Genomic DNA, 19,356 nt, shown 5'->3' with positions numbered 1-19,356 from the left:
GAAGCTCGGGGCTGCAAAGCTTCTCTTCCAGCTTTTAGACGGTTTCTCTCGGTACCTAAGACCAGGGTTAGCAATACATGCCATTACAGAATCACATTACTGTAGCCCCAGGGGGGATTTCTGCAGCCACTCCAAGCCTCCCAGCTCCTTGGGCTATTCCTTGGCACTCATGATGGTATTCTTGGAGGAGTAGCACACTGCCTCAAAGAGCACAGGAAGCTTCTTTATACAGACCTCTGGGCCATCTGGCTTAGCATTCTTGATGTTGACTGGCAGTGCCTCTCCAGGATTTGAGGCAGGGCAAAAGGAGAGGTCCCCAGCATGCCTGCCAAGGGTCTGGAGAGAATCTTGGGGACCCAAGAGCTTCATCTGGCACCCAGACCTGCTTCAGAGAAATGTTGCAACACCCTGATCTGAAAGCACGGAAGACGAACCCGGGGAATGGGTGTCCAGGGATCCAACAGGCTTGGGGGAAATAGGAACATTGGGAGCTGCTGTCCATTGAGTCGCACCATTGCTCTATCTAGGCCAGCATTGCCTACATTGAGTAGAAGCCGCTCTCCTGGATCTCAGACAGCAGACATTGTCAACCTTACCTGGACATGCTGGGGACTTAACCAGACAGACGTTCTGTCACTAAGCTACGACCCTTCTCCTCTTCCCATGGGTGTGAGAAGAGGGAAGGGGCATGTTCCACTTTCCCTTGGGGTATGTGTGCTTTCTCTCTTTCACTCCCCTTACCCCAATAGAAACAAGCTGTGGGGTGGCTGGTGTCCTTTCCAAACAAGCCAAGTCTCCGCTGCCAGCCAGCCATCCAGCCATCTCCCTCTGCCAAAAGCAGCCATGTCATTTCCTAAGCAGAATTTCTCTTTGATTTACTGACCACAAGCCCATTTATCACTGGCTGCAGTGGAGAAGGGAGCGGGGGGGGGACTGCACTCCCAGCGGGAGGATAAATTGCAAAAGTGTTACTTCCCTGAACAAATCAACCCTGGGCTTTTTCCACAGCCCAGTTCCCTGGCACCAGCCTCTCAAGGTGCCTTTCAGTTGCAGAAAGCTCCAACAACAACAAAAAAAACCATCCTTGCTTTGCCACACCATGAGCAAAAGAGGCACAGTGTGTGCGCGTGTGTCCCTCCCTCCTTCCCACTGCAGAATTTGGCTCAGGGTCTTGCATGGATGGGCACTCTGCCACCCACCATTGGTCCCCAGTCGAGAGCAGCCAAAAGTGCATGGCACTTCCTGCTTTTAGAAGCCCTGCGACAGATGCATTCTTCCCTAAGCCAAGGGAGTCTCTATGGTAGGGTTGCCATATTCTGTGGACGAAAAACCCAGACACACCCCTCCATGGGGCACCCCCCCTACTATCCCTCATGTCCCTCACTCGCCCCCTCCCTGCCGCTAACCCCTTCCTCACCTGCATGCTCAATGCTTCTTCTCTAACCTTTGCTATCTTTGGCCCCCTGCTCATGATGGGAGGCTGAGCGGCCCCAGGGACATCGTGCAGTTGCCAGGACCGGTGTGGGGCCTTGTGTGACCCCAAAAGGGCTGTGCAAGGCCTGGCAGCTGCCAGAAACAACGCCAAGCCTAGTGTGACCTCCGTCAAGCTGCTCCAGGCCACCCAGTCTGCTCTTCCTGCTTAGGGGCACAGCAACTTCTGAGCATGCATGGGCCCCAATTTTTTTTTATAAAAACCCAAAACACAAGAATAAAAAGCCCCCAAACCCGGACCTTTAATCCAAAAGGCAAAAATCCACTCAGATAGGGGGCTGCCCCCCCCAACAGGACATGTCCAGGAAATCCTGGACGTATGGTAACCCTATCTATGGGGAAATAAATCCAGCCGGAATTCCTGTTGCGAGCTGCCTAATAAGTAGCACAGGGGAAAAGAGGGTGCCTGCTAAGATTTCTCCCCAGCAGGCTCACCCCGCTTCCCAGTAACTTCTGCACCCTTTCATTTCATGAGGGCACTGAATAGGCTGAAGGTTGCCAGTTTGCAACCTGGACACCACACATAGGCTCTTGAAATCTTTCGCCGTAGCAGGCAACAAGGCAGTCACAGGTTCCATTGTCCATTCAGTTTGCAATCTGCCCTCCTCACTCATCTGCTGTGTGTCTGGGACATTAAAATGATTACATCAGAGTGCTTGGGTTGAGATATAGCAAGTCTATGGCAGAGAGTGAATTTTTCGAGCCATTATATTTAGTATGTTATAAAAACTGTGGGTGGCAAGCATCGTCTTAAAAGAAGCATCCAACCAGGAGGCAAAGTCTCTTCTAAGGCAAAATTATTATTATTATTATTATTCCAGTAGTAGATAGGTAGCCGTGTTGGTCTGCCATAGTCAAAATAAAAAAATTCCTTCCAGTAGCACCTTAAAGACCAACTAAGTTAGTTCTTGGTATGAGCTTTCGTGTGCATGCACACTTCTTCAGATACCACTTCTTCAGATACGTATCTGAAGAAGTGTGCATGCACACGAAAGCTCATACCAAGAACTAACTTAGCTGGTCTTTAAGGTGCTACTGGAAGGAATTTATTATTATTATTATTATTAGCCTTCCACTTATGTCCCAAGGTTTTGAACATAGTATAATAAAAAAAGCTTAAAAGGTTACAAAATAGTTACAAAAATAATAGAATATGATGGGGCTTTTCTTTTCTTTTTAATGAAAATGTCTCCTATGACATATGCATCTGCCATCTAAAAACACAGAGGATATTCTTCTGGTTTCAAAACTATTGCTTTTACATAGATGGACATTTGATTGATAGAATCGTTGGCTTGTTGCAATCATACGTGGAAAATTGAGAGGGGTGGTGGGTAATGTGGCAAATCTACCACCCCTTTCCTTTCAGAGTCAGCCATTTTGCATTGGCCAAAGTGAGAGGTCTGTAGGGTGGATTTACAGAAATGTTCCTCCCTTCAATGGGTCCAGGTGTATCATACTTATGCCACTTGCGATCTAATGTAGGAGGGAAACTCAATCCTGGCGCTTCTTCATTTGTGGAATGGAATTGAGGCGGCTCCAGTATCCATTTGAGGGTCCACCATAAGCAGTAGAGCTTAAACCATGGAGTCATCTGTGGACGTGGTAAGGGTCTCTACACTGGAGGTGCCCTCCCCACTGTTAAGTGTTCTCCACTGGTGGGGAAGGACCTCTATGCATTCCTAACCCCCTCCAGCCAGAGGATGTGGGTCCTACAGCAGTTCCACCCAGCTGCAATCATAAAGCACACTTATACCAGGAAGCAAGCCCCACAACAGGACTTAATTTTGAGTAAACATGCAGAAGATGGCACCGTAAAAGTCACACGATTTATCAATTAAATCGTGTTCCCAATTGTGTCATGCCTCTAATTGTTAACAGTTCACAGAGGGCTACTAGGCTTGCCAGCTTTTCTGCTGGCCCTATTCCTGGGCCTTGAACATGCCCAAATGAAGCCGGTGGTACTTTCTCCATCATTTTATCTCCATGCCTATTGGGGGGGGAGAGCTCCACCTGCTAAAATGCTGGGCTGCTGATAAAAGCAGAAGAACAGGGAGTTGGAATCAAAGAGGTGGCCATCTCCTCCAATTCAGAGGTGGAAACCCAAGTTTAAACGCATCAGCAGCAGGTCTTCCTGGTACAAGATTTGGGCACTGTTGAAATCTCTTTTGCTAGACAGCAGCAGCGGAAGCGGTGCCAGTTGATCCTTGTTCTCCGCAAAGTCTTCTCAAAGCCCCAGTGCAGCTTGCTGTGCTCATGGTAAATTGAGCACCATTTATGGACAAGTGACCCTGAGTGACTGGGCAGGCTGTCGCCGTTTGCGCTGGGCCAAAACCCAAGGCAGTTTGGCTGCTCTGCTGCCTTTCATCAGCATCCGCCATCTGACAGGAACTGGCTTGACCACCTACTTCCATTGCACATTTTTTCTCCCTCCTGCCAGACGGCTGAAGTACCGTATTTTTTGCTCTATAGGATGCACTTTTTCCCCTCCAAAAATTAAGGGGAAATGTGTGTGCATCCTATAGAGCGAATGCAGGCTGCGCAGGTAAGCCCAAAGCAGAACAGGGAGATGGAGCACTGCGCAGCGCTCCGTCTCGCTGTTCTAGCTTGGGGTTAGCTGCGCAAAGCCTCCGCAGGGAAGCGGGGTGCCTTCCCACTGCTCCCCGACCTAGGCTTTGGGGCTGGTGGTGGGGGAAAGCAACGGGAGTTCCCTCTGGGCTCCGGAGGCTTCGGGTGAACGCACCTTGAACTCACAGAACACACCTTGTTTTAGAGGGGGAGAACAAGAAATTTTTTTCCCCCTGTTCTCCCCCTCCTATGGTTCGGTGCGTCCTATAGAGCGAAAAATACGGTAATTTTAGGCTGTTTAGCCTATCTGGAGAGCTAGAGTGCTTGATATACAGGCAGGATTCTACATACACCCTTGGGCCCTTGGAGGCTTACCTGGTAGAAGCATCCAACAGCAGGTGCCTTGTCATCAGCGGCAGGTGGCTGCCATTTTGAATTCCCCACAATGCTCCTGGTCTTGCCCTAGTCCAGAGCGTTGTGGGAAATTTAAAGCAGTGGCTCCAGCTGCTCAGCAAAGGGGCCCGGGGTACACACTGGCATGGTGGAATGCCCTGCCGCCACACTGAAGTTCTGACAGTTGTCCAAAGATGTCTTGTACTGATGGCAGGGCTGAGAGTCAGCCCACAGGTTGGGGCAATACAGTCATACCTCGGGTTGAATACGCTTCAGGTTGAGTGCTTTTGGGTTGCACTCTGCAGAGACCTGGAAGTGTGTTACTTCCGGGTTTTGCCACTTGCGCATGCGCAGATGCTCAAATGACGTCACGCAAATGTGCGGAAGTGGCGAATCATGACCCGCACACACACAGATGCGGGTTGCGTTCGCTTCAGGATGCGAACGGGGCTCCGGAACGGATCCCATTCGCATCCTGAGGTTCCACTGTATTGACTTGATCTTGGAAAACCTATGGACTGAAAACAAATACTCTTGAGAAATGCATACCACCCATGGCTTAGATCAAGTATGGGGAACTTCAGGTCTGGGGGACAACTGTGCCCCCCCAAGCTTCTCAGTCTAGCCCTTGAGTCTCTTCCTCAGGCCACACCCCTCATTGACTCTGCTTTGCACCTCAACCATTCTTTGTCTGGAATGCGTTCTTGAACCCTGATGATGCCTCTTGCTTACCTTTATGGAGGACAGAGGAAGGTGTGTGAGAATGTGTGCAGAAAGCAGACAATAGTACAAAGGTGAAATGTAGAATCATAGAATTGTAAAGTCAGAATGGTCATTTAGTCCAACACTCTGCAATGCAGGAATTTTGACCAAAGTATCCATGGCAGATGCCATCCAGATTGCTGAGTTAAGGAATGGCAACAAATTAAATTAGAAAGCGTAGAGCATGGGTAGGCAAACTAAGGCCCAGGGGTTGGATCCAGCCCAATCGCCTTCTAAATCTGGCCAGTGGATGGTCCAGGAATCAGGGTGTTTTTACATGAGTAGAATGTGTCCTTTTATTTAAAATGCATCTATGGGTTATTTGTGGGGCACAGGAATTGGTTCGTTTTGTTTTTCAAAATATAGTCTGGCCCACCACAAGGTCTGAGGGACAGTGGACCGGCCCCCTGCTGAAAAAGTCTGCTGACCCCTGCCGTAGATGGAGTCCACCTGGAAATGCACATAGCTTTGCCAATTCCAGATGATGGCCACTTCAGTTAGTTAAGATATAACACAGAGTGCTCACGCAGTGTTCACACCCCAAGAAGGCAGGTTGCTCCAATTTCCTATTGAGCTTATCTGCATAGAACTGGCTTTTCAAAGGTGGCTGAGATAGGCAAGCTACCTGCCTTATGCAAAGAAGCTTTGCACAGGCTCTGCTCCAAGTCCTTTGTGCACCAACAGGATGAGATGCTTTGCACCGGAGGAACGAAAGGAAAGAGAACTCTGAGAGATCCAGGTTAACAAACAGCTTTATTGGTCATTTTACAAAAGGATTCATTAGCTACCAAAGAAACACCTGCTGCCCTCTGCCATGTGGCCAGCAGGACTGAGCACCTGGGCAATATCCGAGCATGTGCATGGTGGGATGGGCTGCTCTCATTGCCCACCCTTAGCAGGATGGCGGAAGGCAAAGCCCCTTCCCCACTGCCTCCTCCCGTCCCCTCTCCCATCGGACCCAAACCCTCCAGTTGCAGAAATGCCAATGTTTCCAAAAGCAGGCCCTCCGAGGCCCGAGACTCGACTGTCCCTTTTGCCACGATTTATAAATACAGCTTCCTTGGCTCCCAGGGACTGCCAACCTCCAGGGAACAAACTTATTTACAAAGGGGCCAGGTCATGCGGCTTCTTTAGAGGGATCATAAATTAGAAGCACAGAAACACCCCCCGCTTCCCGGCCCAAAGTCTGCGGCTGCCAATTCCTTCGAAGGCCTCGCTTTCCCCCCTGCTGACTTCCATCTGGTTTCATCTCTTTTCCTGAAAGCAGAAAGAGAGGGAGGGGGTGGTATCAGCAAGATCTGCCTCTGCTCTTCATTTGCCTTCCATCCTTCCCATAGGACAGTGTTTCTCAAACTTGAGTCCCCAGCTGCTGTTGGACTACAGCTCCCATTATCGCTGACCACTGGTCTTGCTCACTAGGGATGATGGGAGCTGTAGTTCAACAACAGCTGGAGACCCAAGCATGAGAAACACGGCCGTGGGTCATAGGAACACAAGGAGATCCTGCTGGATCTAGACCCATAGCTGTCAACTTTCCCCCCTTTTAAAGGGAAATTCCCTTATTCCAAATAGGATTCCTCGCAAGAAAAGGGAAAAGTTGACAGCTAGGTCTAGACCATCACCCTGTTTTCACAGTGTCCCACCTGATGCCTGTGGGGAGGGGTGTAGTGTGAGGGGGCCCAGGGGGACTGTAACGCTGGATGCATGTGTGCAAACCAGGCACCCCCATGCAGGGATCCCTGTCCCACCCTACCTGCCGCTACCTGTCAGTTTGCATTTCTTAGTGTAGAAAGTATTGATCTTATGTGCAGAGATCTTTCCTATTCTACTTAATCCAAGAAGGTTCTGGGAGCTTCTCTGTGTGAAAGAAGTAAGCAGAAGGTTCATGATGTTTGGGTTACTCCTTCAGAGAAGCTGAGTACTGCTGGCTTCAATTGGTTCTCTTCTTTCATGGTCATGCTGACTATAATAGTAAGGCCAGAAGGAGTCTGGGTTTCACTCTTTCTATCTCTCTATCCTTCTGGTGTGGTGTTCTGTATCTAGTATGCTTAGTGTTAAGGTTTAATTATATTGTAAGTTTAAATCAAGTCTGCTGCAACTGGATTTCTTATGGACAGTGCCAATCCTGAATGTATTGGATTTGTGACCATTATGCTCATTTGCCTTCAGTAGCTGTAAAGCTCTGCTGGATGAAATATTAATTGCCTCTGGTCTATTTTTTGAGAATCCTGCAACGTGTTTAAGTTTTTACTCTGTTAACTATACATTGGAGTTCTACTCAGCCTAGCCTGGTCTTGTTACCATGTCATCCCTGGGGCCCTTGCTGAATGGCCGCCTTGTGTCGGGGTCGATGCACCCACCAAGGGCTGAGTTGGTCAGCCAGTCTCCACCCTGTATGGGTAAGTGGGCAGACAGGTAGTGCAGCCCTGTGGACCCTCTGTGCCCTGCGCCCACCCAGTGGCATCAGCAGCGAAGGCTGGGCTGGCACGGTGGGTTTTCTTCACCCTCTGTGCCCTGCTTCTGGGCACTGGCAAATGATGCAATGCCTCTGCCTACAGGAAGCCCTAGCAGGGCTCCCCCCTCCTGCAGTTACCAGAAACTGCTACTCAGAAGCATTACTGCCTACAACCATGAAGGAAGGGCATAGCCATCATGTGGCTAGTAGCCACAGACAGACAATTTGATTCAGGGCAAAGCTAACTGTCTTTTAAAGACATCCATGCTGGTGTCCATCACTGTCTTTGGGGGTCTCGGCACCTGGGCTGGTGCCAGGCCAGTGTCAACCCCTCTCCCAGAACTGGCACCCTCCACCCGTCGCCAGGCCAGGCCAGGCCAGGTGCCTTAAGGCAAAAGATTATTTTTAAAACACGCAAAGGATGTGCTGCTAAATCACCTCGCTGCGATCCCCTGTTGTCCGGCTGCGTCCTGACCCATGACCTCTAGATCCTGTTGACCCCTTGGAGGAAGAACTTCCTGTTGTGGAGCAGTTGCTTGACACCTGGCTTCTGGAGAGAAAGCTGGGCTTGCTGTACGGGATGATTTCCTCCTCTGCCAGCACAGAGAGAGAGATAGAGTAGAAACAACAACAGCGAAAGCAGGTGGTTAGTCTTGCAAGCTCTGGCTTCACCCAGACTTGATGCCATTTAACACTCAGCACAGCCTGTGCATCGACAGAAGGGCAGGCAGGTTAAAAGAGGCACCTTTTGTTTCTGTTCAAAATAACAGCGATCTTACAATACCAAGGGAGGATTTTATGTCAGAAGCAGGTCAGCAATAAGTCACAAGGTGTCAGTGAAGTTAACTCTTTATTCAAGGAAACAAAACAGCTCAGGGCTAGTGAGCACAGCAACCCTTCCCAGTAGGTCTTGCCCTGATGCGGGAGTTGTGAGGACTGAAGGCCCCTGCCTTCCCATAGCTGACCAAGCCTCCTCCGCCTGCCCCGGGTCCTTCCCAAGCAATCTGAGACTCAGTCAATGCGTCTGTCTCTCCCCCACCCTCTTTATACCTCTTCTGGTCCTGGGAGACCAGGGAGGGGGGAAGGGGAGTTGGTCACAACAAGAAGGAAAGTAGCCTTTCTGATCTCTGCCTCTTGGTCTCCCTCCTCTCCAGCCTCTGAATCAGGACTGCTCTCTGCCCCAGCCTCTTCCTGCTCACAAAACCCTGCTACCACTTCTGAGACCTTCTCCTCCCAATCGTCTCCTTCCTCTCCCTCTGACCATTCACTGCCATCCCACCACTAATCCCCTGGCTCTGAGCCTTCTTCCCTTGGGGGTTCCCCAGTTGGTGCCTCCCACTACTCTAGCCAGACGATGACACTTTATCGAGGCAGAAATTCAGCCTAGAGTATAGGAAGTCAGGGAAGCCATTATTACTGGGGTTGGCATTACCATCCCGGTGCTGGTGGTAGTGCTGTCCTGCCACTGTGCGATGGACGGCTCTCCGCTCCAGGGCCGAGGAAGCGTTCAAGTTCTTCTCCAGAGAGGAAGGGTCACAGTCCAGTCGCAGGGCGCCGTCTGGAGCAGCAGTGCCAAGGTCTTCGGCGGGAGGCGGCAAGGGCGGCGGTGGGAGGTCTGTGAGCAGAACCAAGGGGGAAGTACTGTCAGTCCCCACCTTCCCCAATATTTCCATAGGCACCTGTTGCATGTATTTAAGCTGTACCTTCACAGCCGTAAGAATGGCACCCATTGCTTAAAGACAGGAAATCTGAGAGTCTTACGATGCTGAATCACAACCAGGAATATTTGTTTTAGAATTTTAAAAAAATCAATTTATACTCCCTTCTGTTTGTCTCATACTACAGAAAAAGATGGGAAACAGTTCTAAAAAGCTAAGGAAATAGGAAATTAAGAGGAACCCTAGAAGGATGGAAGAATCGGGCAACCTCAGGGGCCAGGGCACAGCCACACCTACCTCCCTGCTTCTTCTCTCGACGGTAGTGGCTGGACTTGGATTTCTTCTTGCTTTTTGCTTTCTGTCCTGGAGGGAGAGGCATGTCTGCTAGGCTGGGGTGAAGTTTGCCTGTCGGTAAAAGCCCAATACCAGAGTGAGACTCTTCAGCCAGAGACCTGGTCTGTCCCACCCAGCCTCAGCCGTGCCACATGTGTTCCCATGGCTGCTAAGGAAGCTCAGAACCATTTCCTGCTAAAAGCAGAAGGGGGCATGACTTAATCGTTCCTTATATTTCTGTCCTACCCTTCTCCAAGGAGCTCATGGCACTGCACATGGTTCCAGCCCCTCCCATTTCATCTTCACAGCAACCCTGTGAGGTGGGTCAGGCTTAGAGATGGCCAACCCCAGTGAGCTTAATGGCTAAGAGGGGACAGGAACTCATGTCCTCTTCAGTCTTGCTCTCCACTGGGAGAAGAAGGGATTTCTTATTAAAGAAGGGATGAGGAACTCCCATCATCCCAGATCAATGGCCATATTGGTTGGGGCTGATGGGAGCTGGAGTCCCACAACATCTAAAGGCCTGCGGGTTCCTCATCCCTGTCTTAAAGGAATTAAATGCAAGGGCAATCAGCTCCGGAGATGTTTTGACTATCCCAGCTCCAGTGAGGGGAAAGCCTCTCAAACCCGGCGCTGCAAGGCCACAGACTCTCTGCTCAGGGACATAAAGGAGGTGGCCAATCCCTCCATCTCCCTGTGCCCTAGATACCACATTGCCCCTCAGAAGAGGGTCGAAGAAAATGCACCCACCTATTCCCGGAGAGTCAGCGTTCTCTGCACTGTGCGCCGGCGTCTGGCTCAGGTTGCGCCGATGACCTTGCCTGGGAGTGATGCCTTCGGGTCCCTCTTCAGGCACATTGAGATTTGGGTTGGACTGGGTCAAAGGAGGACTCGAGGCTTTGGGCAATGGCCCCGAGCCATTGGGTAACCGCCTTGAACACAGAAAGCAACACATTAAACTGAGAGGACAAGCCCCAGTGGGAGCAGATAAGAGGTGGGGAGAGCAGCTGGGCATAAACCAGAATTCTGCATTATGGCTCCCATTCTGCACCAACAAAACCTGAATTTTGGTTATCTGAATGATGTTATACTCACTCCCACCATGAGGACCAGAAACCTCCTTTCTTCTTTTTACAAGGCTGAGGTTGTTAAGGATGCCAAATTCTCTGCTCAGTACAAAATTCTGCAATTGCACAGTAGGATCTAAGAGTACATACTGCACTGGCTTATGTTTCCCACTTCTATGCTCTAATACCATCCATTCTACAACTTCTCTCTGTTTATATCACCTTCCTGATCAAATGTGTGTGCCCAGGAAGGACAATTAGGCTCCAATATGCACTTTACTCTGCAAGGTGTGGATCGGGGCAGTTTGTATGGGAACTGACAAAGAATGAATTCCCCCAAGCACCCCTGTTTTCCCAAGTCCCTAGGTGAATCATACCTGGGCAGGTGTGGGATCTCAAAGTGATGCAGCCTGGGGATATCTTCAGACGCTCTCATCTCCTCCCGGGGTGAGGGGGTCAGCGTGGCTGTGGACTGCTGACCATAGGAATTTGCAGGAGAGGAGGCTTCTCCACGAGGCGGTGGTGGAGGACATTCTTCTTCCTGGATGTTCTCCATCAGGTAGGTCCTTTCTGGCAGAGGTGGGCACCACTCCTCCACCTCTGAACTACAAAAAGTGAGTGAGCTAGACATTTTGGGCTGCGACATGCTGCGCTCCCAATCCCTGAAATCATCCTAAGGAGAACAAGACTCCATAACATCTAGAGGGGGCATGTAACCATGGGCGTGGAAGCTTTTTTCCAATCTTGGAGCCAGTGACACTAAAGCAAAATGGAAGTTTGTTTGTTCGTTCATTCATTCATTCATTCATTCACTCACTCACCATTCATTCATTGTTTTTGCCCAAGTTGCTCAGAGGTACATTGTTCCTTCTCACCTCACTTTTTACTTTCATAATAACCCTTGGGAATTAGGTTAGGCTGAGCAAATGACTAGGCTGAGCTTGGCCAATGAGCTTCATGCCTAAATGAGGGTTTGAATCCAGACATCCCCATCCTAGTTTGACGCACTAACTCGGGAATGGGGAACCTGTAACCCTCCAGGTCTTGTTGGATCACAACTTCCATTGTCCTTGATTATTGGCCAATGCGTCTGGGATTGGATTCTAAGGTCTCCCTTCAATGAAGTCAGCAATTGCATTGAAACATCTGTCTGGAACCTAAGTCCAAAAACATCTGGAGGAACCCAGGTTCCCCACCTACCCCTACTCTAACGAAAACACCACACTGGTTGTGAGCCAATATGGTGTTGTGGTTAAGAAAAAAGGAGTGGGTGGTGCTGTGGTCTAAATCACTAAGCCTCTTGATTAGAATCCCCATGATGGGGTGAGCTCCCGTTGCTCTGTCCCAGCTCCTGTCAACAGTTCAAAAGCATATCAGTGCAAGTAGATAAATGGGTACCACTGCAGCAGGAAGGTAAATGGCGTTTCCATGCGCTCTGGAACTCGTCATGATATCACATCGCACCAGAAGCAGTTTAGTCATGCTGGCCACATGACCTGGAAAGCTGTCTGTGGACAAATGCCAGCTCCCCCGGCCTCAAAGTGAGATGAGCGCTGCAACCCTATAGTCGCCTTTGACTAGACTTAACCCTCCACCTAGTGGTTAAGAGTGTTGGACTAAGACCTGGGAGACCAGAGTTCACATCTCCACTCAGTGATGAAGCTTACTGGGTGACCTTGAACCAGTCACAGTCTCTCAGTCTACCCTGCCTCCCTCCCAAGGTTTTTGCAAGGATAAGACGGGAAAGGGAGGAATCATGTATGCCACTTGGAGCTCCTTGAAGGAAAGGTTGGATATATATATGTATTTTAAATATGCTCTGATTGACTTGCTCCAGTTACTAACCTGGCGTCCTAGACCAGCTGCAGTTTCCAAACACTCTTCAAAGGCAGCAGTTTACAGCAGAGCGCATTAGAGCACATTATAGGAATGTGCTGGCCCGATACCAGTTGGAGCTCCAACTAATTGTGAACATGTTTCCCAGATCAAAACCAGTTCCATTTCCAAGGGAAACATGGCAGTGAAAGGACATGGTCTCTTCTGCCCTTCTTTTGTTGCTTACCTGACTTCTAGCTCCTCGTCTCCCTCCTCCTCCACGTACTGGCTCAGTTCACTGGCAGATGGAGGCGGGGGAAGCACTTCTGTCCAGTTGAGGGATGGTGTTTTCACTGGCTTCCCCATGGACTTCTGTTTCCCAGGCTTAGCAACTACTGAAGAGAAACAGAGCTCAGAGACGGGACCCTCCGGCACAGCAGAGGATGAAATTGCTTTATTTAACAAAAAAACTCCAACAACTCTCTAGCTGTAGAATGCCATGCACATTTACTCTACAAATACCTACATTGGCTCCAGGTACATTTCCAAGTGTTGGCGCTGACCTTTCAAGCCCTAAACGGCCTCGGCCCAGTATACCTGAAGGAGCGTCTCCACCCCCATCGTTCAGTCCAAACACTGAGGTCCAGCGCCGAGGACCTTGTGGCGGTTTCCTCCCTGAGATAAGTGAGGTTACAGGGAACCAGGCAGAGGGCCTTCTCAGTGGTGGTGCCCTCCCATCAGATGTCAAGGAAATAAAAAACTATCTGACTTTTAGAAGACATCTGAAGGCAGCCCTGTTTAGGGAAGTTTTTAATGTCTGATGTTTTATCATGTTTTTAATATTCTGTTGGGAGCCACCCAAAGTGGCTGGGGAAACCCAGCCAGATGGGCGGGGTATAAATAATAAATTATTGTTGTTTTTATTAACTCGGGCGATGCCAGTGACTTAGCGAGGATAAAAGGGTTTAGGCAAACCCTTACGTACCCTGGACCTAAGCTGTTCAGGGCTTTGTAAATTAATTCATCCCTGTCAACCTGATCTCTCTCCGTGATCTTTTCCCATTAACTAATTTCCGAGCTAAATATTGTTGGGGCGTTTCCTGTTTCGCTCAAGCTGCGTTGCAACATGCTATGCATGTTAACAACGCCCTATCATTAACCACGGTGATAAAATCACCATTGGACTTTCCATACACTAAAAGATTCTTCTGTAAGATGCACTAAAGGCTTCCATTTCTAGGCAGGTGACACCGATGGAACTTGAAAACATAATTCCCAGGGAGATGAGAAAGGTGCCCAGTTTCTTATATGCTTAAGGTCCCTACCACTCTCAGCTCTGCCCCGTTCGGGTTGGGCATACTGGATGCTGGGCAGCCCAGGTTGGCCATTCCACTGGCTCTCCTCTTCATCAGGTGAGTGTAGATGTGCTGCCCCGTATGGTACCACGGGCGTGGTGGCATATGGGGTGGTGTGCTGGGAAAAGGCCCCATTGAACGTCCTCATGTCGTCGCTGGCAGGATCAATGGTGCTGTAGATTGGCCCATCGGACACCCCTGTTCCAAACTTCTCCGTCTGAGCAATGTAATTGGAAATCCCAGCATCTGCGAACGAGGGAGACCCATTGTGACCTTGCTTAACCAAGCCTTCTGGTTCAGCCACAACAGATTCCATGTGCCTTAATTTGAATGACCTCTGTGATTGGTGGGCTTGGAGAACTACCACTACTCCAGGCTTGTGGGGAGGGGGAAGGAGAACAAGGGATTGACGCCACTGCTGTCCCCCTCCCAATAAACCTTGGCTCCTCTCCCCTCCCGGAAGGTCACAACCTGCAAAGCCTGCTTTCGTTGTCTCAACAACTTCCTATTTTGTGCAAACCCAAAGGCTAAGCCTCTCACTGGAGTCTGTCGGCCTTTCCAGCCCGATAATGCTCAAATTCCATATCTGCCAACCACAAATGTTTCTCTTGGGCTTGCCAGTTCTAGGAATGGGTGAATTTGTCAATTTCAGTTTCAGTCTCAAGTTTCACATTTTTCCAAACTTACATTCTGTTTGTGCCATATCCACATCAGCTTGTGGTTGTTGTTTTTAAAAGAAACCTGAATAAAAGCCCATATGCATTTTGGGGTGAATTTCTCCTAAAATATACCTGCATTTTGCCTATTGTACCCATTTTTGCAAGTAACCCCCTCCCGCAATGTAGTTTTGCACATTATTTTCTCCAACAGATGCATCTTTATATTACTCTTTACAATATTTATTAAATCTGTATACCACCCTTCACCGAAAGATCACACAAAACACAGCACAAAAATACAAAATGAGAACACAAAATACGCAATAAAACAAGAGCAAAAACTAACCAATAACCTCTCCCCACTCACAAACACACTGAAAAGGCCACAGAATATTCAGACCAATGCCTGATTACTGAGAAATGGTTTTGCCTGTCCACTATTGATATGTAATGAAAATACCAGGCAAACTTTTGGGTTGCAGAAGTCCACCACTAAATTGAGAAGCCCGCAACATTAGGGAGGCTAGCTGTTTTTCCGTTTGCTTAGGATTTCTGGAAATGTGAACTAGAGGTAGGTTCGCATTCAAATCTGAACCGGGAGGATTTCCCCCACATCCCTTGCCGACTCTGCACTGGGCTTCTTTCCTTATGGAGATGATGGGGTAGTAAAAGGCTTACCATTGTAATATCTCTCGGTGGCGTTGTGGTTTCCTGTGCAGCAGTTCGCCCCGGGATCCTTTGCCTTCCCGTTCCGCAGCAGGTTGGGGGCTGGCCACGAATCCGCCAGCCACGGGTAGCTCGAGGCACTAGTGGCCATGGCTAGCATGCCAGGCCTACTGGAGGAGAGCCATGGAAACCAGGGTTATTTGGTTGTGCGAGTTAGTAGGTGGTTTGGGTGTGGGCTAACACCTGATTCTCTCCCCACCCCCCACCGTCAAAGAGTATATCAATTGTGTGAGCATATTCTTTTAGATAATGCAAGTGTGGCCTAGCGGTTAGAGTGCTAGACTAGGAGCCGAGAGGCCAGGGTTCAAATCCCCACTCTGAAGCCCACGGGGTCTCCCAGCCTAGCCTGCTTCACAGGGTTGCTGGAAGGAGAAAATAGAGAGAGAGAGGACCATGAATGTCACATTGAGCTTGCTGGAGGAAAGGTGGGATATGCATGGAATAATAATTATGAAGTGTATGTTGTGGCAGGTCACATTCTAGAAGAGGTATCCTATATGTGCGGCGTAAAAATTATTATTATTATTCATGCTTACACTAATGAATACACAAAAACTATTACTGGAGTTGTGTCAGCTTAGGCTATTTTGTTTTGTTGTTGTAGTTCTTCTGTTTGGTTGCCATACTTTATAGCTAAGGAAGAAGTAGAGTTGTTCTTAATGTGGTATTAATATGGTTATTGAGTTCTGATGTTCGAATAGGTTTACTTATGCATTTCTAGGCATAAGTAATGGTGGTTATCAGGTTCTTACGTGTTGCTGCTTTGTCATGAATGTTCAAAACTCCTTACAGGATTTACTTACAGGTGTTTAGAGCAGGGGTGGGCAATCTGTGGCCCTCCAGAGGTTGCGTGACTCCAACTTCCATCAGCCCCAGCCAGCTTGGCCAATAGTCACAGGTGGCAGGAGTTGGGAGTCCAGCGACATCTGCCATTAAGTCCCTTATCCCTAGTTTGGAGTGATGCTGAAGTTGTGTACTATATGTAGTACGCAATTCTTTGCACAACGGATTAATGCAGTTGCATTAAAAGGGGGAGATGGAGCTTCTGAGACGCTGCTTCCCGCTTGCAGCTTTTGCCACTACTTGCAAAACTGCAGACTGGGAGCACCATTTAAGCTGACCTAGACTGTGCAGACAACATGCACGGAAACCACATGACCTCCCCCAAAGAATCCTGGGAACTGTAGTTTGTTAAGTCAGTGTCGTAACTGGGGTGGGGGGCAGAGCTAGCCGGGGTTTTTGCCCTGGGTGAAGCCTCCAGAGGGGTGCCATTGAGGCTCTCAGCCTCTGTGTATGTACATAAATGCATGCTGGGGTGTGTGTGCCAAACTGGGTCTTTGACCCAAGTAAAATAAAACATAGTTTCATCCCTGGTTAAGGGTGGCAGGAAGTGTAGCTCATTGAGGAGCAAACTACAGGTACCATGATTCTTTGGGGAAATGCATGTGGTATGTGGCTAAAGTCAATCTGAACATTTAATGCTGTGGTTCTAGTTCATGTGGTTCACCATAATTTTCACCCCATAAGACGCACCTGACCATAAGACACACCTAGTTTTTAGAGGGGGAATGCAAGAAGAAAAATATTCTTTAAAGGGAGTGCTGAGCAGAGCCAGTATGCATCCCAGGCTCTGTTCTGCGCTCCCTTTCACGAGCCGCGTGAAGCGTGTATGCGGCGCTTGCAGGCTTTCCCCCGAGGAGTCGAGAAGGACAGCCCGTCACTGAACGATCCCTTTTGCTGTTCTGGCTTTTGGGATAGCCGCGCAAAGCCTCCTCAGGGCAGCGGGATGAAGGTTCGCCCTGCCCTGAAAAGGCTTTGCACGGTGAAGCTAGAACAACGAGAGGGAGCGCTGCGCAGCGATCCCTCTTGCTGTTCTGGCTTCTGAGATAGCTGCGCAGCCTGCATTCGCTTCATAACACACACACAGTTCCCCTTACTTTTTAGGAGGGAAAAAGTGTGTCTTACATAGCAAAAAATATGGTATGTGGCTCAGACCAACTGGGGACAGGGAGGCCCGTACGGCATGAACTTTGATCACCAAGGAGCCGGTATCAGGGAGATGGAGGGAGGGAATCATCAATGCCAAGTGGGGGTTTCTGAACTCACCTGCCGCTGCCACGCGCCGGCCCATCCGCGTGGGGGAAAGAGACTGAAAGAGAGGGGACCACACTAAGTCAAAGACGCTTCCGTGAAGAACGAAGGCAAGGGCTGGGTTGGTGGAGCTGGTGGGGAGCAATGTAATGGGGGGCGAGGAAAAAAGCCTTACCTGCTGGCGTGTACGCAAAGGAAGCTGCAAAGAGAAGCAAGCAGAAAGTGAGGTGGCTCAGAGCAAGTCGCGTTTGCGGCAGGCAGATGTGGGCAGGGAGCCTAAGGCAGATCGGGGGCTCGGCAGGTGGAGGATGCGCAGTTCGGTGGCAGAGCACATGCTTTGCATGCAGAATGTCAAGCACTCAAATCCCCAGCGTCTCCGGTTATAAGGGATCTTGGGGAGCAGCTGAGGGGAAAGGTGTTCTCTGCCTGAGGTTCTGCAGAGCTGCTGCCAGCCAGAACGGAGGGCAGTGGCAAGGAGATGGGCAAGGAGCCTGACCCCGAGCTGCAGCCTAGGCCTGGGCTCTGACCTCACCTTATGGGTCTACCGTATGACCCAGTTCAAACTTCTGCAGCCTGTTTCTTCTGAACCTGCCCACCACCCCCAAAAATCCAACTTCCCTCCATGCTGGGAAACCACATTCCTATGTTGGACCAGCAACAAGTCCTCAGGGAGTCCTCAAAGACGGGGAGGTGGCAGTGCCAGGCTCTTCCCAGAGAGGCCCGTCTTGTGCCAATGGAACACAACTCTATTTTCATTGCCAGGTTAAGATTTTCCTCCACTCCCAAACACTTGATGGTCTTGGATTGGCTGGTTCAGTATAAAATATTATTTGTAATTCAGTCACGTGCTGGTATTTAAATAGAATGATGTGGTTTTTAATATGGTTTTGGCCATTTGTTGACCCTTCTCTACGTTTTAAAGTTGTAAATTGTCTAGACACCATTTTGTGATGCACAACACAGGGAATAATAATAATAATAATAATAATAATAATAATAATAATAATAATTTATTATTATGGTCAAAGACAACACAGGGAAATACAGAAACACAGCTCACATAACTCTGCGATTATATAGAATTTCCCAAAGATAAAATGTAAAGATAAGACATTTTATATTCCACCAAAGGAATATATCATCCACCAAGGGAATATATCATGCACAAAATCATGCACAAGTCCAATATGGGATGTCTCGGCTGTAGAACGCACAGCTGTGTCTGCAGCAGCCTTCACAGAATGAGCAGAGAGCCTTTTCAAGTTTATGGAGCTGACTTATCTCCTTGTGCATGTGTTTTACTGTTTTATCATTCCATTGTGGGCCAACAGGAGGAAGACATTCGAAACAGAGATTTGCATCCGGTGATCTCATTGTCAGAATCTGCTTGGGATTTTCACACAGCTGAGGCACTGCCGTTTGAGTGATTGGGAGCAACGCTGCAAAACTCCCGTTGATGTGGATAGGGTCCCCCCCCCCCGGTCTGTGGATTATCTTTTAGCAACAAGTATATTTGTAGAAATTGTTTTCTCTTTATTGAATGAGTGGACATTTGGACGGAACTTTGGTTTTGAGACCTCCCATATTGCTCTTGTGCATGATTTTGGCATTGCACACATTATGTAAAAACTATATTTAAAGAAACGGAACACTTGGAGGAATATAAATGTCTTCTCTTTACATTTTGTCCTTGGGAAGTTCTATATAATTACATAGAAAGCTATGTGAGCCGTGTTACTGCTTTGCATCAGGCTGCTAAAAAACTTAGTAATGATAAGTCTGAGCCAGAAGACTGACCGCCCCTTTAAGGTCTTCTGCTCCTCAAGGCTTAGCCTAGGAGGGGTGATCTGGACCTGGAGATGTTGCTGGTTCTTCTAGATGCCTTGTGAGCATCTGGTCCAAGTCTGGACAGGACCTGGTATAAGGCAGTTCTTAGGCAGCCAACCCATATCCCCCAGGGGAGGAAGGCAGAATGCAGGCTTG

At 49.0% G+C, this 19,356-nt stretch overlaps 1 protein-coding gene across 5 annotated transcripts in view; it reads right to left on the bottom strand.

The window, feature by feature from the left end:
* Nucleotides 1-5,948: 5,948 nt before the first annotated feature.
* Nucleotides 5,949-19,356, bottom strand: part of ROBO3 (roundabout guidance receptor 3) — a 344,617-nt gene continuing 331,209 nt past the window's right edge. For 2 of the 5 annotated variants that reach the window (XM_082200222.1, XM_082200226.1), the window contains exons 18-28: nt 17,549-17,572; nt 17,389-17,431; nt 15,235-15,392; nt 13,868-14,143; nt 12,790-12,937; nt 11,105-11,332; nt 10,411-10,592; nt 9,625-9,732; nt 9,102-9,284; nt 8,108-8,262; nt 5,949-6,471 (exon numbers count right to left, since the gene is read on the bottom strand). In XM_082200222.1, the coding sequence (XP_082056348.1) occupies nt 6,460-6,471; nt 8,108-8,262; nt 9,102-9,284; nt 9,625-9,732; nt 10,411-10,592; nt 11,105-11,332; nt 12,790-12,937; nt 13,868-14,143; nt 15,235-15,392; nt 17,389-17,431; nt 17,549-17,572 (1,517 nt within the window). In that variant the 3' untranslated portion in view covers nt 5,949-6,459. The remainder of the gene's footprint in view (nt 6,472-8,107; nt 8,263-9,101; nt 9,285-9,624; nt 9,733-10,410; nt 10,593-11,104; nt 11,333-12,789; nt 12,938-13,867; nt 14,144-15,234; nt 15,393-17,388; nt 17,432-17,548; nt 17,573-19,356) is intronic. The other 3 variants (XM_082200223.1, XM_082200224.1, XM_082200225.1) reach the window with 3 other exon arrangements.

The sequence above is a fragment of the Podarcis vaucheri genome (assembly GCF_965113315.1).
Source record: "Podarcis vaucheri genome assembly, chromosome: 15".
In the NCBI taxonomy this organism is placed as follows: domain Eukaryota; kingdom Metazoa; phylum Chordata; class Lepidosauria; order Squamata; family Lacertidae; genus Podarcis; species Podarcis vaucheri.
Note: the sequence above shows the minus strand (reverse complement) of the source record. Positions and strands in the feature narration are given on the sequence as shown.